The sequence below is a fragment of the Durio zibethinus genome, chromosome 13 (assembly GCF_047325235.1).
Source record: "Durio zibethinus cultivar Kanyao isolate XHJ-2024 chromosome 13, ASM4732523v1, whole genome shotgun sequence".
NCBI lineage: Eukaryota > Viridiplantae > Streptophyta > Magnoliopsida > Malvales > Malvaceae > Durio > Durio zibethinus.
This window is the reverse complement of record NC_143174.1, coordinates 21,357,733-21,376,266: the sequence shown is the minus strand read 5'-3', so window position 1 is coordinate 21,376,266 and position 18,534 is coordinate 21,357,733. Positions and strand designations below refer to the sequence as shown.

General features: G+C 33.6%; 1 protein-coding gene across 9 annotated transcripts; it reads right to left on the bottom strand.

Annotated features, from left to right (window-relative positions):
* Positions 1-30: 30 nt before the first annotated feature.
* LOC111303006 (myosin-15-like) lies at positions 31-18,086 on the bottom strand. 9 transcript variants are annotated; one of them, XR_016326574.1, is made up of 39 exons: positions 18,027-18,086; positions 17,720-17,848; positions 17,468-17,617; positions 16,405-16,550; positions 16,157-16,313; positions 15,700-15,758; positions 14,957-15,113; positions 14,246-14,395; positions 14,029-14,165; positions 13,130-13,276; positions 12,922-13,023; positions 12,669-12,726; positions 12,462-12,563; positions 11,747-11,784; positions 11,529-11,655; positions 11,268-11,441; positions 10,567-10,698; positions 9,741-9,850; positions 9,234-9,294; positions 8,927-9,104; positions 7,946-8,151; positions 7,535-7,654; positions 5,927-6,025; positions 5,494-5,715; positions 4,673-4,812; positions 4,294-4,405; positions 3,994-4,041; positions 3,782-3,871; positions 3,446-3,616; positions 3,049-3,265; positions 2,594-2,770; positions 2,045-2,179; positions 1,612-1,682; positions 1,433-1,532; positions 1,300-1,356; positions 1,161-1,217; positions 993-1,073; positions 837-919; positions 31-660 (listed from the first exon to the last, which is right to left on the bottom strand). XR_016326574.1 is itself a non-coding variant. In XM_089742027.1 (39 exons), exons 3-39 carry the CDS (start codon positions 17,476-17,478, stop codon positions 534-536), a joined length of 4,407 nt encoding a protein of 1,468 aa, XP_089598153.1. In that variant the 5' UTR covers positions 17,479-17,617; positions 17,720-17,848; positions 18,027-18,086; the 3' UTR covers positions 31-533. The 9 variants fall into 9 exon arrangements, 8 of the variants coding, with proteins under 8 accessions (XP_089598153.1, XP_089598154.1, XP_089598151.1 ...); XM_089742027.1 differs by having other exon boundaries at positions 3,113-3,265; positions 3,395-3,616; positions 13,130-13,279; positions 16,405-16,608; XM_089742028.1 differs by having other exon boundaries at positions 3,113-3,265; positions 16,405-16,608.
* Positions 18,087-18,534: the final 448 nt, after the last annotated feature.

The window sequence follows — 18,534 nt, the reverse complement described above, 5'->3', positions numbered from 1 at the left end:
CATTATTGATGCCGAAGAGAATCTAAGTGATTCAAAGTAAACGGAGAAAATGTCTCAAATTGATACCCAAAGGTAATACCTGTTCTATGTACATACACTAAAAATTTCTTTATTCAGCAGAAGAATACAATAAGAAAGCATTTCTACAGATAAAACAAAAATGGACCAGGAGAGGAGAGGACAAGCTTCACAAGAAAAAAGAAAAAAAAAGAAATTCCTTCTTTTGTAATTGAGGTTATCCCTGATTACTAAAACTTAGCGTCCAATACTCTGTCAATAGAAATCAGATGTTAGCAACAAGAAATTTCTTCTCAATAAAGCAAATTAATGTCTATCCCTAAACAATGTAGTACCACCTAGTCCTAAGGCTACCTAATGCGGACACCATCATGAATTTGCAAAGTTCTAGAATCTTGCTGCTTAAATCCTATCTTTGATCACCAACCTGTGTCCTCAAAAGAGTACTCGGACACCTTTTTCAACCTTATGCATTAACCTTCGCACCAGCTATGCTAAGAGTTCAAATAGTTGCCTTACTTTTTTTGATGCTGGATAAGAAATTGTGCACATGAATATTCCGATAATGATGCAGGGATTTCAACGTCTGAAGGATCTATTGCAGGTATTGCAATATCTAAATCTTCAGTTGAGAATGGAATGCTGCAATTGGAAAACGATTTTAATTCAATAACAAATCAAAGTGACAAACATGGTTCCATGTAAAACAACACCATGGATTTTGGCAGGGGAAAAAAAGCACACTTTCAAATGGCACGCTAACATCTATGGTCTGGTAAGTTTGATTATACACAAATTTGACAGAGAAAGCACATTACCTCAGATCATCATCCAGCAAGAATGAATTTGAGGCCAAATACTGGTTGTCCTTGTTTAACATCTCCCTCATTTCAGCAACAACCTGCCAGTTGATAATGTCAGAAAACAAGGGAAATTATTATACACAAACTTACCACAATGAGTCTGTAACTTGCCTCATTTGACACACTCTGTGTGCCATATTTGTCATCCCAGTACATGGTACTTATTCGATAGATTTGCCTTATAGTCAGTGCCTACACAAGTACCATAATAGCAGGAAATCTTAATTAACCTCCAAAAGGGTGAATGGAGATAGGGGATTCAGATAAACATTAGCTTACCGGACACAAATCATGGTTGATCTCATCCAGAGACTTTTTTCTCTTCTGATGTATTACCTAAATAAAATGTAGAATGAACAAGTGAACAACATAATAGTTTATAGCTTAACTGGCCAAAAAATGAAGCTGGGGCATGTACCAGAAAACCAACAGCTTGTCTAATATAATTTAGCTCATGCCAAGAGGTTCCTGCAAACTACATCTTCCAATATTTCAGAACAAAAACAATTGTGTTCAATCACTACAATAACTTGCTAAGGACAGTTATTTACCTCCTCCTTTGCATTGACTATCCATTTCTCTAGTTCTGCTAGACCAGATTTAACGTATTCCCCATTTGAAAATGAGCAACATTCTCTTCGTAGTAAAAGACTGGAGATAATTTCAGCCTTATAAATTGATCATTCAACCAATGGTCACTAAGATAAAATCTAATACTATGAGCACATACCTGTTGAAAAGTGACATATTGACGAAGGAGAAAACCTGGGTGATCAGCTTACGGATGAAGAAAGAGGGTACCTTCATGCACAGGAGTTAGGTAAGAGATGGTAATTAAAGAAACAAAATCTGGTATAATTTTAATCATGACTGCACTACATACTTCATTTCATAAGAGATCCTATTGAATTTTCCCATCAAGCTACCGCATAGATTTTTTTTTTTTGGTACATTGGATAGGTGACAAGGGATGAGGATGGTAGGGTTCGAACTCCCACCTTACATGTCTTTCTAAGCTTTCTTAACAAACTAGGCCAAGAAGCTGAAGACAGCTACCACATATGTTTGACGACCTTGTCAATTAAAGTTTAATGATGAATTGGTCAAACTAATAATTATTGTTTCTTTAGCGGAAACTCCTTGCTTCAAACTATTACACCTACATGATTTTCACGTAAACGACCCATAAGGGAATCCAAGAATTTGATGATGCTATCCCATTGACTACTAGGTGACTGTTGGGGAAGCCCTCCAGGAGATCTTGATTTTCCAGCAAGCACTCGGGCATTCTTTGGCACCTTCAAAATTAACAAACAATATCCAGTAATTAGAATTTTGTTTCAAAGCAACTAAATCTCTGATGCTTTCTCACAAGAAACCGAACAAATATACCTTATTTAACAAAATAAATATAAATGAATAAGTAAAAGGATAGCATATACATGACAATAAATGTGAAAAACTATGTGATCAAACCATAATCTGACAGTGGACATTTTTCTGCTTGAGTTGCCTTTTACAGTGTCAAACAACCTAACGGTGAAAAGCTTTGCGCTTGAATTGTGTACATTCATCATCTAAAACAGATGTTCGGGACATAATCCAAACAGGGCTAAATGATAATTAAAACTGATCTTGGGCCTAGTACTTCATGAATTTAACTTTCAGCTTTTGCATCCAAACCTGCATAAGATCTAACATTCAATACACACCTGAATGCACAATCCCAAAAGCGGAGATAACTCTTTCTTGATATTGTCACGAATCAAGCCAAAAATCTTTTCAACACAGGCTGTCAGTTGTTGTTTGAATAATATTACTGGATATCTTGCATCTATATGTGACATACCATCCTCGAACCCAAGGTACTTGAAAGGAGATTTTAGACCCTGGAGGTATAACAAACTTAAATCAGCTTTTTTAGACAAAAATGTTCAATGAAGTAATAAAACTGAAACGAAAGAAACACGACCACTGGCCTCCATGCAGCAATGATAAGTATTATTAGAAAAAGAACATCAACAGAAGACTAGCTTTATTCACCATTAGAAATGCAGGTGACAACTAGCCAGTCATATCATAACAATAACATAAACAACATTTTTAGGAAATAATTTTATCTGGAAATTGCATTAAAAATTAAATGAAATGAAGACAAGGACAATACACTAAATATAACTAAACCACAATCCAAAAAAGTCTTAATTTCTAAATATTGTGATGGAAATCACATAGGCAAGCCTCCCAGGTAAACCAGTATTTCCTCCAGAACGTTGAGTAGTAGCAGACAAAAAGCCATTTGATCGTAAATTTTTCTGCAGCAGACATAAAAGTGCCGAGGAGTTGGACAGCCAATAGGGCAAGGTAACATTTTCGTCTTCAACCTGCAAAAAAAAATTCACTTTGAAATATGGAAAATATTCCCAAATAACCGAAAATTATTAAAAAATATTATGGGATTGAATAGAGAAAAAGAACGAAAGATGACTCATTTTATTATCAGTATCTATTACATATGATGGCCCTTCAATCTCATGAAAGCTTGTGAAGATGACTGCAAGTACCTTCAGAACATCATTGATTCCTTCTATTATGTAGTCAAAGATAGCTGTTCGCTCAGACTCAAAGCAACGCCAATGATGAAGACATTTGCATATGATACAAGCAGCCAGTGGTTTACCATTGTGAAACCCCAAATTTTCTTTGATACATCTTGAAAGAAAATCATAATTTTCCTGTGGACAAAAATTCTAATATTTTAAGTCACACAAATACAAATATTAGTCACTATCAATTTAATAACTGATTATCTTGTTCAAAATTATGCTTGCAATCTACTACAATATCTAATTGAGGATCAAAACAAAAAACTTAATGATGACAAACTATAAACAAGAGACCTGTTGTCTCTCTGCTGTTAGTTTTGGCCGTCGCGACTCCGACATGCCATGTGAGAAAGGTACAATAAGTTTTGAAGGTGTGGGAGATTCCTGCACAAAAGAATGTGATGGGAAAATCTTAAAATTTGTGTAACAGTCAAGCTAAAATTATTCAAATGCAGCAATATCTTTTTTCATAGGGAAATAAAGAGAGAGGTGAAGTCACATCTTACATATACAGGCTTCCGGTCAGTCTGATGAAGATTATGTGTGCCATATTTCTGGGTCATCAAGAAATCAATAATTTACACAAACCACTGCTCACTTAGTCCAAAGAAATGCAAATTTAAAAAAGCAATTAAAAAAAAAAGGAAAGAAAATAATGCGCATCAGACCAGCTTTATCCAAGACATGCAAAAGCTACAACTAGAGCAAAGATCAGACTAGCTTTATCCAAGACATGAAAAAGCTACAACTAGAGTAAAGATAAACTATCTAAGATAGAACACAGATACAGACACACATGCACTTACATCTGAAAATGACTTTAAAAAGTTAGCACGGTTGCTTTTTGGGGATGGGGTCAATGCTTTTTGTCGCAGAACATGATTTTCATCTTCTAGATGTGAGAGCTTCTCCTCCAGACTGATTAAAAACAAGCAAAGAAAGCGAATCAGGAAGAAAAACTAATAAAATTTGCTAACCAAATTAAATATATTCAATTCAGATGGCAAGAAAATAAAATATATCAATGTAAGAAGCAGTCGGCAGGAAACTAAAAGTATAGCAGAACAAAAATCCAATATTAGCAGCAGTAACAAATAAGTAAAATAAGCAGTAATCAAGCAAGCATATAATATGTATGCATGTAAGTATAAATCTAATATCATAGTTTCACGTGATGAAAGATACCTTTGCATGTTATTCTGGAGCTCAATATTCTTTTGCTCTAATTCCCGCAACTTTTCAATGGTATCATTGGTGTCTTTTAGAGCCTTCTTGAGCTCAAGCTCCAGAGTAGAGTTCTTCTTTTCCAAAGCATCCAAAGAACTCTGTAAAGTAAATGGAGGTGCAAGAAAACTCCTTATTAATAATAAAGCAGATGACATATATGGAAAGATGAGCCTAGGATGCACGGATTTGGAAGTGCAAACGTAATATGTATAAGACACGACGTGAACACAGTGGCATGGCAACTTTCAAAAAATTAGCACATGGGTACGGCAAGATACAATAATAAAATTATTTTCTATATAATAATATACAAATATTAACGTATTTAAAAAACTAGGCTTTCTACTCCCGCTCTTTCCAGCAACAGCATAAGTCATCCTCCCATCTTACTTATCTTCTATGTTCTCTTTCTTCATTATCTTCTTTTCTTTATTTTTGGATTTCTAGCATCTGACTTGCCTAGGATTTGGGTTTTGATCATTGTTAATTCCAGATTTGGGGGAAAAATGTGAAAAGAAAAACTTTCATCCTGTGTCTAGCTGAGTCCGGACATGTCTTGACCATGTTTTAACCGTTTCCAATTTCCCTTTTGTTTTTGTCCATTAAGTATCCTGCTGTTGTCTGTGATGGACATGTATCAGACACTAGTACACGGGTACACATCTAAATTCAATTTCTAAGGAAAAAGTTAAATCAGAACAAAGGTCCCAAACTAGAAACTAAATCTTTTTCTAATGACTAATCATAAAAAAACAGTTAAGCAACACTAAAACACAAACCTTTAGTAATGCATTTTCTTTTCTCATTTCAGCCATCGCCGTAAATTCCTTTTCCAATGCGGATTTCTCTTTTATTGATAATTCCAATTGATTTTGCAGCATTGCATTCTTATTGCACTCACTAATTGTTGCCAGCTTAGCTGCATCTAATTCAAGATTCAAAGATTCCAATGCTTTCTGAAGTTTGGAAATTTCAACTGACTTGGCATCTTCAGCGGAAACCTGCAGTTCAGATTGTCACCATAAAAAATTAAAAAAACAAAAGGAACCCAGAATGGATTATTTTTATTAAAAAGAAAAGGATAGACGCACTAGAAAACAGATCTAAAAATCAGATAAGCCACAAAGAAGTGCAAAGTGCAGCACAAACTTTCCAAATTTATACAACTATATAACTTTTGTTAAACAAGATTTCAAAAACCACAAGTAATACCCGCATTCTTTTTTCTAGATTCAGCCGCCATGTGAGATCTTCTAACTGCTTCTCAAGCTTGCTCTTAGCTAACCGTAAGGCACCTGCTTCATTAGCCTCCTGCAAAAAGTACATGCAAAAGCAGTGATGAATCACAAGAAACTTCTTAAGATGTGGACAGTTTGATGGAGAATTGAGATTGTAATGGATTTACAAAATCAGGGTAAAGTGGGAAGATTCCCCATCATTGTATAGACAAATCTGATCCTTAAATGAATGAACACTTTTCAAGTCAAACTTGAGAAACTAGGTACCGTTACTGATTGTTTTTCTACAACTCTTTAAATCCATACATGAGTATATCTATAAGTATATAAAAACATGTACCACACCTAGAAAATTTAGGACTTTGCTTGACTAAGTTATAATACGCAAATTTTTTACAGTCCATTTAACTTGTTAATTAAATACATACAACCTTTACATTTAATGAGCCTAAAATATCAATCCAGTTTTACACTATGTTTGGATTGAGGGATGGAGAAGGAAAGGAAAGGGTAGTGGGAAACCCTTCCCTCGTTTGGATTGCGCTTAAATTAAAAGGAAAGGGAGTTGAGCACCCCTCCATTTCCTTTAAATTCCCCATCTTTTATTTCCCCAAATTGGGGTAAAAAGAAGGGAAAGGAAAGGATTAAAACTTTTAAAAGCTTAAAATGATTATTATATCCTTATTTTCTTCTTTAATTTTAAACAAAACCACATACAAGCTTTACAATTTAAAAGCATCTCTCCACTTATAACTCCACATAAAATTCTGAACTAGCTTTATGCATCTTATCATCAAGTTCCCATTTGGTCAAAACACAAGCAAATTTTCTTTGGACTTTTTAATCAAAAAGAAAAGTTTTTTTGTTTTGACTCTTGGTAAAGATTTTATAATAGCACACCTTCTCTTTGTTAATTTTTAATTAACGTGCTATTGTTATTTGCTTAGTTAGACTTTTTTCTCAATTAAATGTTGGCAGACCATAAACTAGAAAAACAAAACACTTTGTGGGATTTCATTCAAGGATATTGTATTGGACACTTTTTTGGCGTATCATTTTTTAGCTCCAGACATGGTGTCTTTTGATCGGGCAAGGGTGATATTATACCGTTTTATAATTTTTTTTAACAATAAATAGTAGTGTACTTTAGTTAAACAAAACAATGTTATTAGTAATATTATTATTAATAATTTTAATAATTAATTTCAAAGCCAATCACATTATACACAAAAAAAATTATTTAAAATGGTATAATGAAAAGAGTATATTATAATGTACCCTTTCCTTTCCACACCTTAAATGAACAAAACTTAAATAATCTCTCCCTTTCCTTTCCCTTTATCACTTTTAACTATCCAAACAAGATCATTTCGTTTCCTTTAAAAACTCTTCCATAAAAAATGCAATCCAAACACATTGTTAGGATATTCAAATAATAATTTTCATCAAACAAACAAGGATTCTCTTCTCTTCAAATATGTTTTTCTTGGACCTTGAAGGGTTGCATTGAGTAGATAGCATAAAACACATTTAACATGAAGTTTACAGTGAAAGGAATCACAGAGTAAGCACTTCCACATACTTGTTTAAGCCTCCGGAGCTCTCTCTTTGCAAGTTTTTGCCTCCAATGACATTGCATTGCTATGATAGATTTTTTATAATGATGGAAAGCAGAGTGGAATCGGTACAATCTCCAATGAGCCTGCTCAATATAAGAAAGATAAGACATTACATGATCAAATAGCAGCCTGCAGAGGATTTTTGGCAACTCAAAGACAAGCAATAAAGGTGAAAACAACTTCAAAATTAGCAATTGAACATAAGCACGATAAAAACTTTTTAGGACAGAGGGGAAACACACTACTTATTGTTTATCACACACATACCCAAAATGCAACTTCATAAAACCTGGATGAACATAATTCAAATACAAATTGAAAACCACACATGACAGCACAGAAATGCATATATAATATGATCAAGTTGTGTTCACCTGGATTACAGCAGCAGCTCTATGCTTCTTTCCATGCAAAAACTTTTGACGAGTTGAAAAGCCACGGATGTTAGACTGTATAATAACAGTTGCTGAAACTAGCTTCAGGTAAGCATGCCTGAACAGCCAACTGCGGACGTATTTCTGTAAGCAAACAGCAGCTGCTGCCTCTCTCCTTGCAGCAAACATCTTTCGAGCAAAGCATCCTGAAGAAATCATGAAAACTTAGCAGTAAAGCAAAAAGCAAATGTATGAGACAGCTGATCCCGACTAACAAATAGTTAATGAACCAATGACATTTTGTTGGAGAAAGAGACTAAGTCACTTTAAGTATTTTGTAATTTTAAATTTGATTTAAGATTATGTATTTTTTTAGTTTTGGTTTTAGAATTTAGGGCTAGTTATGTTACTCAGTTTTGTTTAGGTTAATAAGGGATATATTTGGAATTTCCATTTATTAGAACTATGGTTTTATGAATTTTCATTACAAATACTTTATTTGAACATCAAGGTTAGTATGTTGATAAATTGTATATCTTCCAGACTTGATTCTCTAGCCTCTTCTGTTATTCCTCTCTTCTGCTAATTTCTCTCAGTTCCCTTTTTTCTCACTTTTCTCAATTCATATTCTATCTACCCTCAATGTCCTATACCAGGAATTAAATTTTGCATGAGAATGAAAATTATAGCAGAACGTAACCTCGGGAGAAGACGTGATAGACAGCTCATATCACTTTCAAGACTGCAAGCCTTAATATCTGAGAGTTTTGGATACAATTCTACATCTGAATTTACCATTAAGCTTCTATGGCCTAAACCAATTGATAGACCAATTTTTAGAGTTTTAAGCTTCCAATTATGTGCTTAATATCTTTGAAAAGTGCATAGAGAAAAATATTAAAGAAAAAGAACATGACTAGCAAAATAAAACAAATAAGTGAATAGCAGATTATTTTAGGTTAGAAAAGTAGGTGTCCAAACCTCTGCAATATGCTTGGACTGCAACTGCAGCAACCCTGGCTGAGATAAACTTCCTGTGTGCGATAAATGTCCGCAATCGCCGCTGAATACGCTTTGCAGCAGTATCCAAAACCTCAGCCCGACGCGAATCTAATACACCAATCTGACCAGCCCTAAGAAACACTTTTGTCCTACCCAACTGCAAAATTTGAAAACGGAGAATTAGAAATATTAGGCAATTGAATAAAGATAAAATTGCAAAAGAAATGCAAAAAACAGCAGAGGAAAATTAGGAATAATTAATTTATACAATGTTAATCATGCATACCTGAAAATTTTCAAGGTTTAACTTTCGCAGAATTTTCTCTGTCAATGCCTTCTCATCATAACTACAAATATATAACTTTATATGTTAAAACAAGAAAAAGAAAAACAAGTCTCAGAACAGCAAAGTGGTGGGATTGGCCAAAAAAAAGAACAACAAAGTACTGAAGAAATGAACTTTCTTAAAAAAAAATCTGCAAAACACAACCATGGAAAAGCAAGGATGCATTTTATTATTCACAAACAAAGAATAACAGTTTGAAAGTAAATTTCTTGGAAAATGAGATATGCAAGGCATGGCACGGGCAGAGATTTTAACAGAAATAACAAAGGATTACCATATGGAATATAGGGAAATATCAACCATATTTTAACCATCCTAATAAGAAAATTTATAAGAAGACAATATGTTAGTTTCCAGCTAAGGAACATTAATTTTTTATATGTAGTTTTACATGTGCACATGATGATCTGTATGTGTAAACAGGTGTGCTTGAAAAATATTTACAACCTTGCATCCATAAATTCTGGAGCTAACAAGCCAAAGCGATCCACAAATTCTGAATAAGTCCTTCGAGTTGGATAGCCAGCTAGACTTATTCGAACAGCCTCCAAAACACCCTTTCCAAATCAAATAAAATTTTCTTTAGCAAATCAAATCCATAGAAATAAAGAACAGGAATGGAAGGATAGACTTGTGCCAGAAAGAAAAAAATGCAAAGGAAGTCACATTGATATAAAATGGAAAACCACTCACGAATTAATCATGTGTATCACTTGAGCCAGGGATCTCTCCCATCAATAGAGTAGCACACTAAGTATTTAGCCTTATTAATGCTATTGGAAATTTCATGTAATAAACTCTTCTAGTCTAGCACTTTATCTGAAAGAGACATTTTCAAGTTTGATTGAAAACATAAAAGATATACCTTCGCTGCTATTAAGATTTTAAAATAATTTTATATCATTTATCAAAGAAAAACTCTACAAGTTGGACATTTGCATTAGAAATTCTACAAACTTAGAATTCAATGTCGTGTAGAAACTAATGCAGATTCGTAATTCAACCACAACATAAAAGAATTTCCAGAATAAAATGAAGTCACATACATGGATGTGGTTTCCATGTTAAAAAAAAAAAAAATTTCAGTCAAAGAGCTAAAAAAAAAGTGACCAAGAGCAGACAGATGTGTAAGAACTAATAGAAGGCCAAGGTCAAATGTTTCAAAACAAGATTAATTGCATCAAGTGGAGAAAGCTTTACAGAGATCTTTCCATTGAAGATTGCTAGCACTAGATTTCAACAAAGGAAGCATAGACAAAAAGAGACTACTCACCCCACAGCGTAGTTGATGAAGGATACTGAGGTTCTCAAATTTGTGAGGTCGGTTCAGTGAGTTTGGTTTCACACAGCGTATATAATGAGGCTCTGTTGAGTTGAGTGTTTCCATGAGTGCTTGAAGTTGTTGCTATAAAGAGAAAGGAATATTTTAACAGCACTGGCCTTAGAGAATTATAACAGTAAGTCCAATGTGCTTACAATAAACAGAAAGACCTCATCAGTAAACCACAAATAAATAAGCAAGTTAACAGGGAAATCCTTTTGGTAATTAAGCAATTTGATCAACACCACTAACAAGGAAAATAAAGCATCAGAAACCTTCAAATCCAGCCCACTTCCTAAAAATAAGATCCAACAAAAGAAAAATATTGGCACCACAAAAAATTAGTAGAAGGAAAGTGACCCAAAACTCCATTCACAAGTTCATTACCTTTATAAACATCATCAGTGACATTTATGCGTGCCTGAACCTTAACAGGAACTCTCTTAAACAAGAGTTCAAAGAACTAAAAAATTTTAACAGTTTTTGATCCATAGATTAGACTCCTAGTTAACTTCTGGAGTGAAAAGAATATGAATATCAACAAGAATTAATAAAATTTATATGAATATCCTAGCATGCCACGACTAGTGAAAAAACCTTTAATTTTTTAACTCCTTCGAAAAGCCATCAAAAACCTAAAATCAGATCCATACCTTAAATCTTGTGGCCACCGAGGAGAATTTGTATGATGATCTTGAAGATTCCTCAGGTGGAGAAGGGAAAAGACCCGCCACAAATGGGCATTTAGAAGAAGCCAAGAGATTGCAATGGTCTACCACAACATAATCACGATTTTTGTCTAAAAAGGTATCTGTTTGATAAGTAACCTAAAGAGAAAGTAAGAAGTACATCATCACAATATCTGTGAGATCAAAACATAATTACATTTTTTAAGACAGTGTTCTATTACATGCCTTGCCAGCATAATGTGAAACAGTAAAATCTGTTTCTGAAAATTTAGCCTTTTCCAACCTTGAGTGACCTCGGAAATTCTGAAACAACTTGGTTGAAAATGTTTCATGTGTTGATTTTGGGAACATGCTGCACAAATAGGAAAATCAGGATAAGAATTAACAGCACAGATTCAATTACAAAGCAACACGCACCAATTTATAATGGACTCAAATTGTACCAAGCTTCATCCAAGAGAGCAATGATCCCAATTGGTTTCTACAAATGCAAGTAAAACAGTATAAGGCCTATAGGAAATAAAAAAACTAGAACAATATTTAAATGGAAAGAAAGAAAAAAGAGAAAGAAGTCAAATTAAATATATTAAAGAAAAAGTACAACTTGGCATTACATATTTGCTTGAGCAAAATTTTACCCAGCGATAAATAAAATTTAAAAATAAAAAACTGTACCTATATGTAAAATGCTAATCTTATTCACTAAATATACAGATGCAAAATTCATGTACACATCATGCAAGTTAGATTCATCGTACCCCTGAAAGAAATGCTACATATAATAACAGCACCAATAAATGACACAGAACTCTAGGGCATCCAACTCTATTAGGGGATATTGCATGATATTCCAAATAAAACCAAGATGATATGGCATAATATTAGATAAAACTTTTCTCATGCACTTGCAGTCAGTAGCATGCATTATTCCATATATCTGACATGTATTATTGCACATCTTATTTATATAAGGATGTTTAAACTAAAGGAAAGCATAGAGATTAGATCCCATACTGATTGACTAACATGATCATATTATTAAATTAGAAAAGTTTAGGAGGTGAAAAATAGTTAAAAGTAAAGCATGATAGCTAACGGAAATAACAAATATGAAATTAAACAAGATGAATAACTTTTTTTAAGATCAAGCTTGAAAACCTTCTCAATCAAATCCAAAACATCTTGGTTGTCTATGAATTCTATGTAGCTCCAATTAATTTCTTCTTTCCTATATTCATCCTGCTCCATCTTGAATACATGCTGAAACAAATGAAGAAAAAATATGTTAAAAAACAGAGTAAACCGGACAGCATAGCATAATCAGAATAAATGCAATCTTTACAGAACAGAAGAATGATTACTAACCTCGTTGAAATGCTGCTGAAGCTTTTCATTTGCAAAATTAATGCAAAATTGCTCAAAACTGTGGCACAGAAGATAACAATCAATCAAAGAAAAGAAACATGGAGATGTGTCTATGGAATTATTGACAAATGCAATGCACTGTAGAACCTAGATCATACATACGTACATACGTACATACATACCAAAAATAATAATAAGAACAACAATAGTAAACATTAAAATGAACATACAAAACCAAAGAGTTGATATTTACCTATTACACTTAAAGCATTCAAATCCATAGATGTCCAAAACTCCAATTTGTATATGGGAATTTGGATCTTGCCCCACAGACATATTAATCTTATCAACAAGCCTTAAAAAATAATAAGAAAATTTCAGAAACAACTCTTGATTATCATACAAAATATATGCATAGGATAAAAAGAAATGCCTATAAACATGAGTTGACATAAGCATACCAATCAAACAACCGAGCATAAACTGTCTTTGCCAATGCATCCCTACTAGCCACAGCAGCAGCACAATCAAGAGCTTTAACAATACTTCCTTCACGGGTTTGAATGGTACGAGTACACAATGTTGCCAACAAGAGGTTCACATCACACCTGCTAAATGAGCAGTGTTGTAACATAACTCATCAAGAGAATGGAATGTACAAATTGATTAATGGAAGTTGAATAAATCAACCAGTGGTTGGCTTGAACTAGCCAGCACCCTACTATTTGATTGCAAAAGTGCAAGTTAGGTGCTATTTAATAAACTAAAAACCTCCGTGCCAAAGAAAAATAGGTGCTGAAACTTTACTACTGAAATTTTAACTAATTATACTATAAAAATCGTTGGTATACTACTAAAGATTAAATAATGCACAGATTTTAATCATTTTTTTTTGTAAAAGATATATAATCCAACATTTCTTCATTGAAAATATCTCATTAAAGTGGTCACCATGTTTAAGTAACCAAACTCAAAGGATAATCTTCAATGATTTATAAAATAGCACATTAGTCATATATTAACATAAACAGTCAATTGCCAAGTAAACAATGTGATTCATAATCCAAACCTCAAGTCCATATGGTAATTTTGCCTTACAAAAAAAAAATCTATCCAAAGATCCAAGAATCCTGATAGGCTCATCAATGAATTTGAATTGCTTGCTTTTTATGAAAATATGTTAAAACATTTGAAACAACTTTTAACACTTCTACAACTGTTAGTTATTACGTTATTAATATTACTGTTTCCATAGCATTTGTAAAACTAAAAAGAAAGAAAGCTCTATAATTGATATTTTATTGAAGAATATACAACTAAAACAAGACAAGATTCAAAGATATCTTCTAGGATCACGCACCTAAAAAGATCAGAAGCCATCTGCATATGGAAGGTAGATTTCTGATCTTTAATAACTGAAGAATCATGCTCTTTTCCAGGAGAAAATTCAACATTTCCCAGATGTAAAATAGCAGCCAAGGTGCGAAATATAGATTCCTGATAACAAATGACAAGAGCATAAGTTAATCCAGTAAAAAATAAATTAAAGGTAAAAGCTATGTGTAATATTTCCAAACCTGATCCTCGTGACTAATACCAACAATATCCATTGCCCTCCTTGTCTTCATATATTCCTCTGCGCTGCTTACTCCTTCAAGTTCATATGTCTTGCTTTGATTTAAGTAATGAAAGTGGCTTGGATGGCCTAATTTGTACTTTTCTGCATCCTGAACAAACAAAGTGATAAGGGACTAAGTTATCCAGAACTTTTATTTTATACCCAAACAAATATGAAACAGGCTTCTAATAATGCAATGCAAAATCGCCTAAAACCATATTTAAAAAGTAACAGTAGTACAAACATATCTCTGCACCATTAAACATACTTCCCATAGGCATATATAAAATATGTTAACAAAAACATACATCTGTAGGAGACATCCATCAACACAGAGAGTGGGAAACAAAGAAGAGATGCACAGTCAAACCAAAAGGTAAGAAAAACAGACGGATTACTTTCCCAAACGTGCACAACTGATAAAAGCAATGCGAATTCCTATAATTAGTAACATTAGAATGTACAGCTCTATACAACATTAAGCATAATATTCACAAGAACTGAACGTGCAGCTCTCTATGGCATTAAACAAAATATTCACAACCCTATATACAGTATGTACACAGTACACACACATACATGCAGTGAACAAGAGAATGAAGAGGAGGAGGAAGAGAAAGAGAAAAGAGACAAGCACAGCCAAAGAAAGAGATAAAAAGAGATGGATTACTTTCACAGATGCACACAATTGATAGAAGCAGTGATAATTTCTCTCGGGATCTGTTATCTGAACAACACGGGACCGTTCAAGAAGGTATGTTCTGATTGCAGCACCAGATATTTTACCATTTGCATCAAACTGGATCTCAACAAACTTGCCAAAACGACTGACACAAACCAAGTAGAAACGATTAAACTTTAAACAAGAGTAGTAGAAAATTATATCCTCTCACTTCCATCTTGTCAGCATACAACAGCAAATTGGCATGTAATATTGAAATAGCACAAGCTTAACATATTACAAGTTGCATTGCTATTAATTTATTTGAAATAATTCAAATAGAGTCATCTTATATTTCCCATCTGGTATACATTTAAAAATATACAGGTTATAATATATTGATACACACAAACAAATAAACTACTTGGTTTCATCTGTCTTGCACAACAACATATGATCCTATAACACAACCATAGATTGAATGAAAAGTCTGGATCACTCTAAAAAAGTCAGTCACAAAGAATGACCAAACAAGAACAGTAGCATCAATGGCAGAAAGACTAAAACATGGATTAGTAGGATCAGACCAGCAAAATTTTAAAGGAAGCCAACCACTTGATTTGAGCTTCATAACAATTAGGCCTATTTGAAAATGACTATAATCTGATAAATCACTGATGGAATTTATAAACTCCACAAGCATGTATATACACTAGCCACATGTATTTTATCAAAAGTGCTCTAAAACTCACCTCGAATTGTCATTTCTAACAGTCCTTGCATTGCCAAATGCCTCCAATAGTGGATTTGACTGAATCATGAAGAAAGTGAAATCAAGAGCACATTGGCAGCAAAGAGAGGATGCACATTTCAAAAGTATGTAAGAAAACACGAACCACGCTAAACCCAATCATGTGTTCATAGGGATCCTTTAGTAAGCTTCAATAAAACTACAAAATAAGCAAAATAAAAGTTTGGCCATTCTAAAAATAATCTGCATCAACCAAAACCAAAAACTGCTAGTAATTGCCAAACTTCCTTAAGAAAGTAGCTACCTGCCACACCACTTGACCCACCCACCCCCAAAAAAAAGCGAGGGAACATTTTTACCAGGAATAACAAAAACCAAATAATAAAGAAAGAAAAAAAAAGTTATATATATTAATAACCATTTAAGTAATAATAAAGTCAAGACTCATGCAATCTTACTTCAAGAACTTGCTGCTCAACAGATCTGTCATCACCAGCCACACGACCTCCAACAAAAGTAAGATATTGCATAATTAGTTTTGTCGTCTCAGTTTTTCCAGCCCCACTTTCTCCACTGACTAGTATAGACTGGCTTTGACCCTCATTCATCATTGCTCTAGGTTATAAAACAGAGGATTCAATAGATACAAATTAAATCATGCCATCAGTAGCATTATGGATCAATCATAAGGACCAAGATGAGATACCTATATGATACATCAGCCACAGCAAAAACATGGGGGCTTAGCTGACCAAATGGAGCTCCCTTGTATTGCTCCATCATATGCACATTGTAAAGATGAGGAAGCTTTGTAAATGGATTAACTGCTATCAAAATGCTTCCTGTATATGTCTTTAAAAGAGAAACAACCATGTAAAGTCTTGAGCTTTGATAACTGAAAAAGTACCAACTAAATAAATAAAATACGTTAGTCTCTATTACCTAAAGATCATTAATAACAACATAAAACAAAAAAATATCAGAGCTCAATTGCTAATAAACTCATAATGTAACTAGATAACCAAATTCGAAGGATGCAAATTTAGTCAACAATGTCTTATCAAATGAATAAAGCAAAGCCAGGAACAGCAAAAAAACCATACCTAGATAACTATGATAAGACTCCACATTAACTTGTTAAGATGGCATGCTGATTGAAATAACATAAGGTGAAAGAAACCTAAAGTAATTAAATAATGCAAATATTCTGCTGCGTGAAGAAACTGCCAAAAGGTGTTGTTATTCGGTTAATACCATCTGGTAAGCAGAGCAGGAAAGCAAAAATCTAAATTTGGCATGGTAACTACTCGAAAGTAAATCTCGTTTACCACCGTTTCCATCATGATGGTCATAATTAACAAATAAACAAAAAGGAAAGAATTGTCGTCATGCCTTCGAAGAATCTCAACGGTTTCTTTATTAATGTAAGGGGACAATTAGTTTTTCCATGCAATAACACAAGCAACCAAAAGTCAAGCATTTATAAGAAACATATTTTTAACCAAAACCAGAATACAGGCTGCATAGTTGATCTCCAACACTATAATTTCACTGAAACCAAACTCAAAGTAAAGTGTAACGTGGCATTTCGGACGTCAGCACAAGTTCTACATCCAATATTTAACTAACAAATTTACCATATTGAGAACAAGTCCTAATCATTACCATTTTGAACATCTACAATGAAAATAAGCGCACAAAACAATAATTAAGTCCAAACTAAGCATAATTTTAAACATCACTTGAGTAATTAACGGAATTAAACTTACATAAATATCATTCAAAGCATATCTCCTGTCGAGATTATAAAGCACAGCAGGCTCATTCAAATAAGTCAACTTCGTCATATCATCAACTCCTCCATGTTCTTCCTCTTCATCGGCATCTCTGGGAAACAATTTCTCCGGCAACGCCAACACCTGAACAACAAAAACAAAACCAAAAATCCAAAAAGTAAACAACAAATACTGGCAAAGACTCAAAAAAACTGAAAAATAAACGGAAGTGAATGAAACTTGTACCGTTTTACCGGAGGCAGTTTGGACTTGGACTTTTTTGCCTTTTAAATCAGTAATTTCAGCTGCAACCCATGCCAAGTTCTTGTCCTCAACCCACACCTTAGCGCCCTTGCTCAAATTCATGTTTGGTTCCTGAGAAAATTTGAAAATTCAAGAAAACGAAAAAAAATAAAAGGAAACCCTAGAGAATCTCGTTTTGTCTGTTAGTTACGGTGGAGTGAAGTGTGAATGTGCGAGTGTGATTTTGGAAATTTCAAAGAAACCCTAAACGGACACAGAGAGACAAAACAGGGAGAGAAGGAAAGGTTACGGGCAAGTTATTCGCTGTTAATTTTTTCGGCTTCCCGCCCTAACTGCTGCTGTAGACTCCAAGTCTAAAACTATATTGAATGGGTATTATATTTCTTTTTTTTTTTTGCCCTTTTAATAAATCGTTTTCGACACGTCATTCTCTACAGTGCCTTGCCTTAGCTTTGCTTAGGTTTTGCCCTTTTTTCTTTTTTTGAATACATTTATATAAATTGTTACAGCTGGAGCGGAACACTTTCCTTGACCTGATGACCGTTTGGTTGCTGGGAAAATCAGGGAAATTGAAAATTTTGAATCTTGAAAACCTATTTTTAAACTTTGAATTTAGGTGTTTTTGTGGGGCAACCAGTGAACTGTTGATTCAGTTTACTTTTTCCTTTCTTTTCTCTACGCTCCGTTTCCAATTCCTTTTTCTTTTCTTAATTTTTTAAGGAACAGAATACATGCAATATAAGTACTGTTTTGCATTAATCAAAAGGAATTTCATAATAAAAGAAAATTCGCCAAAA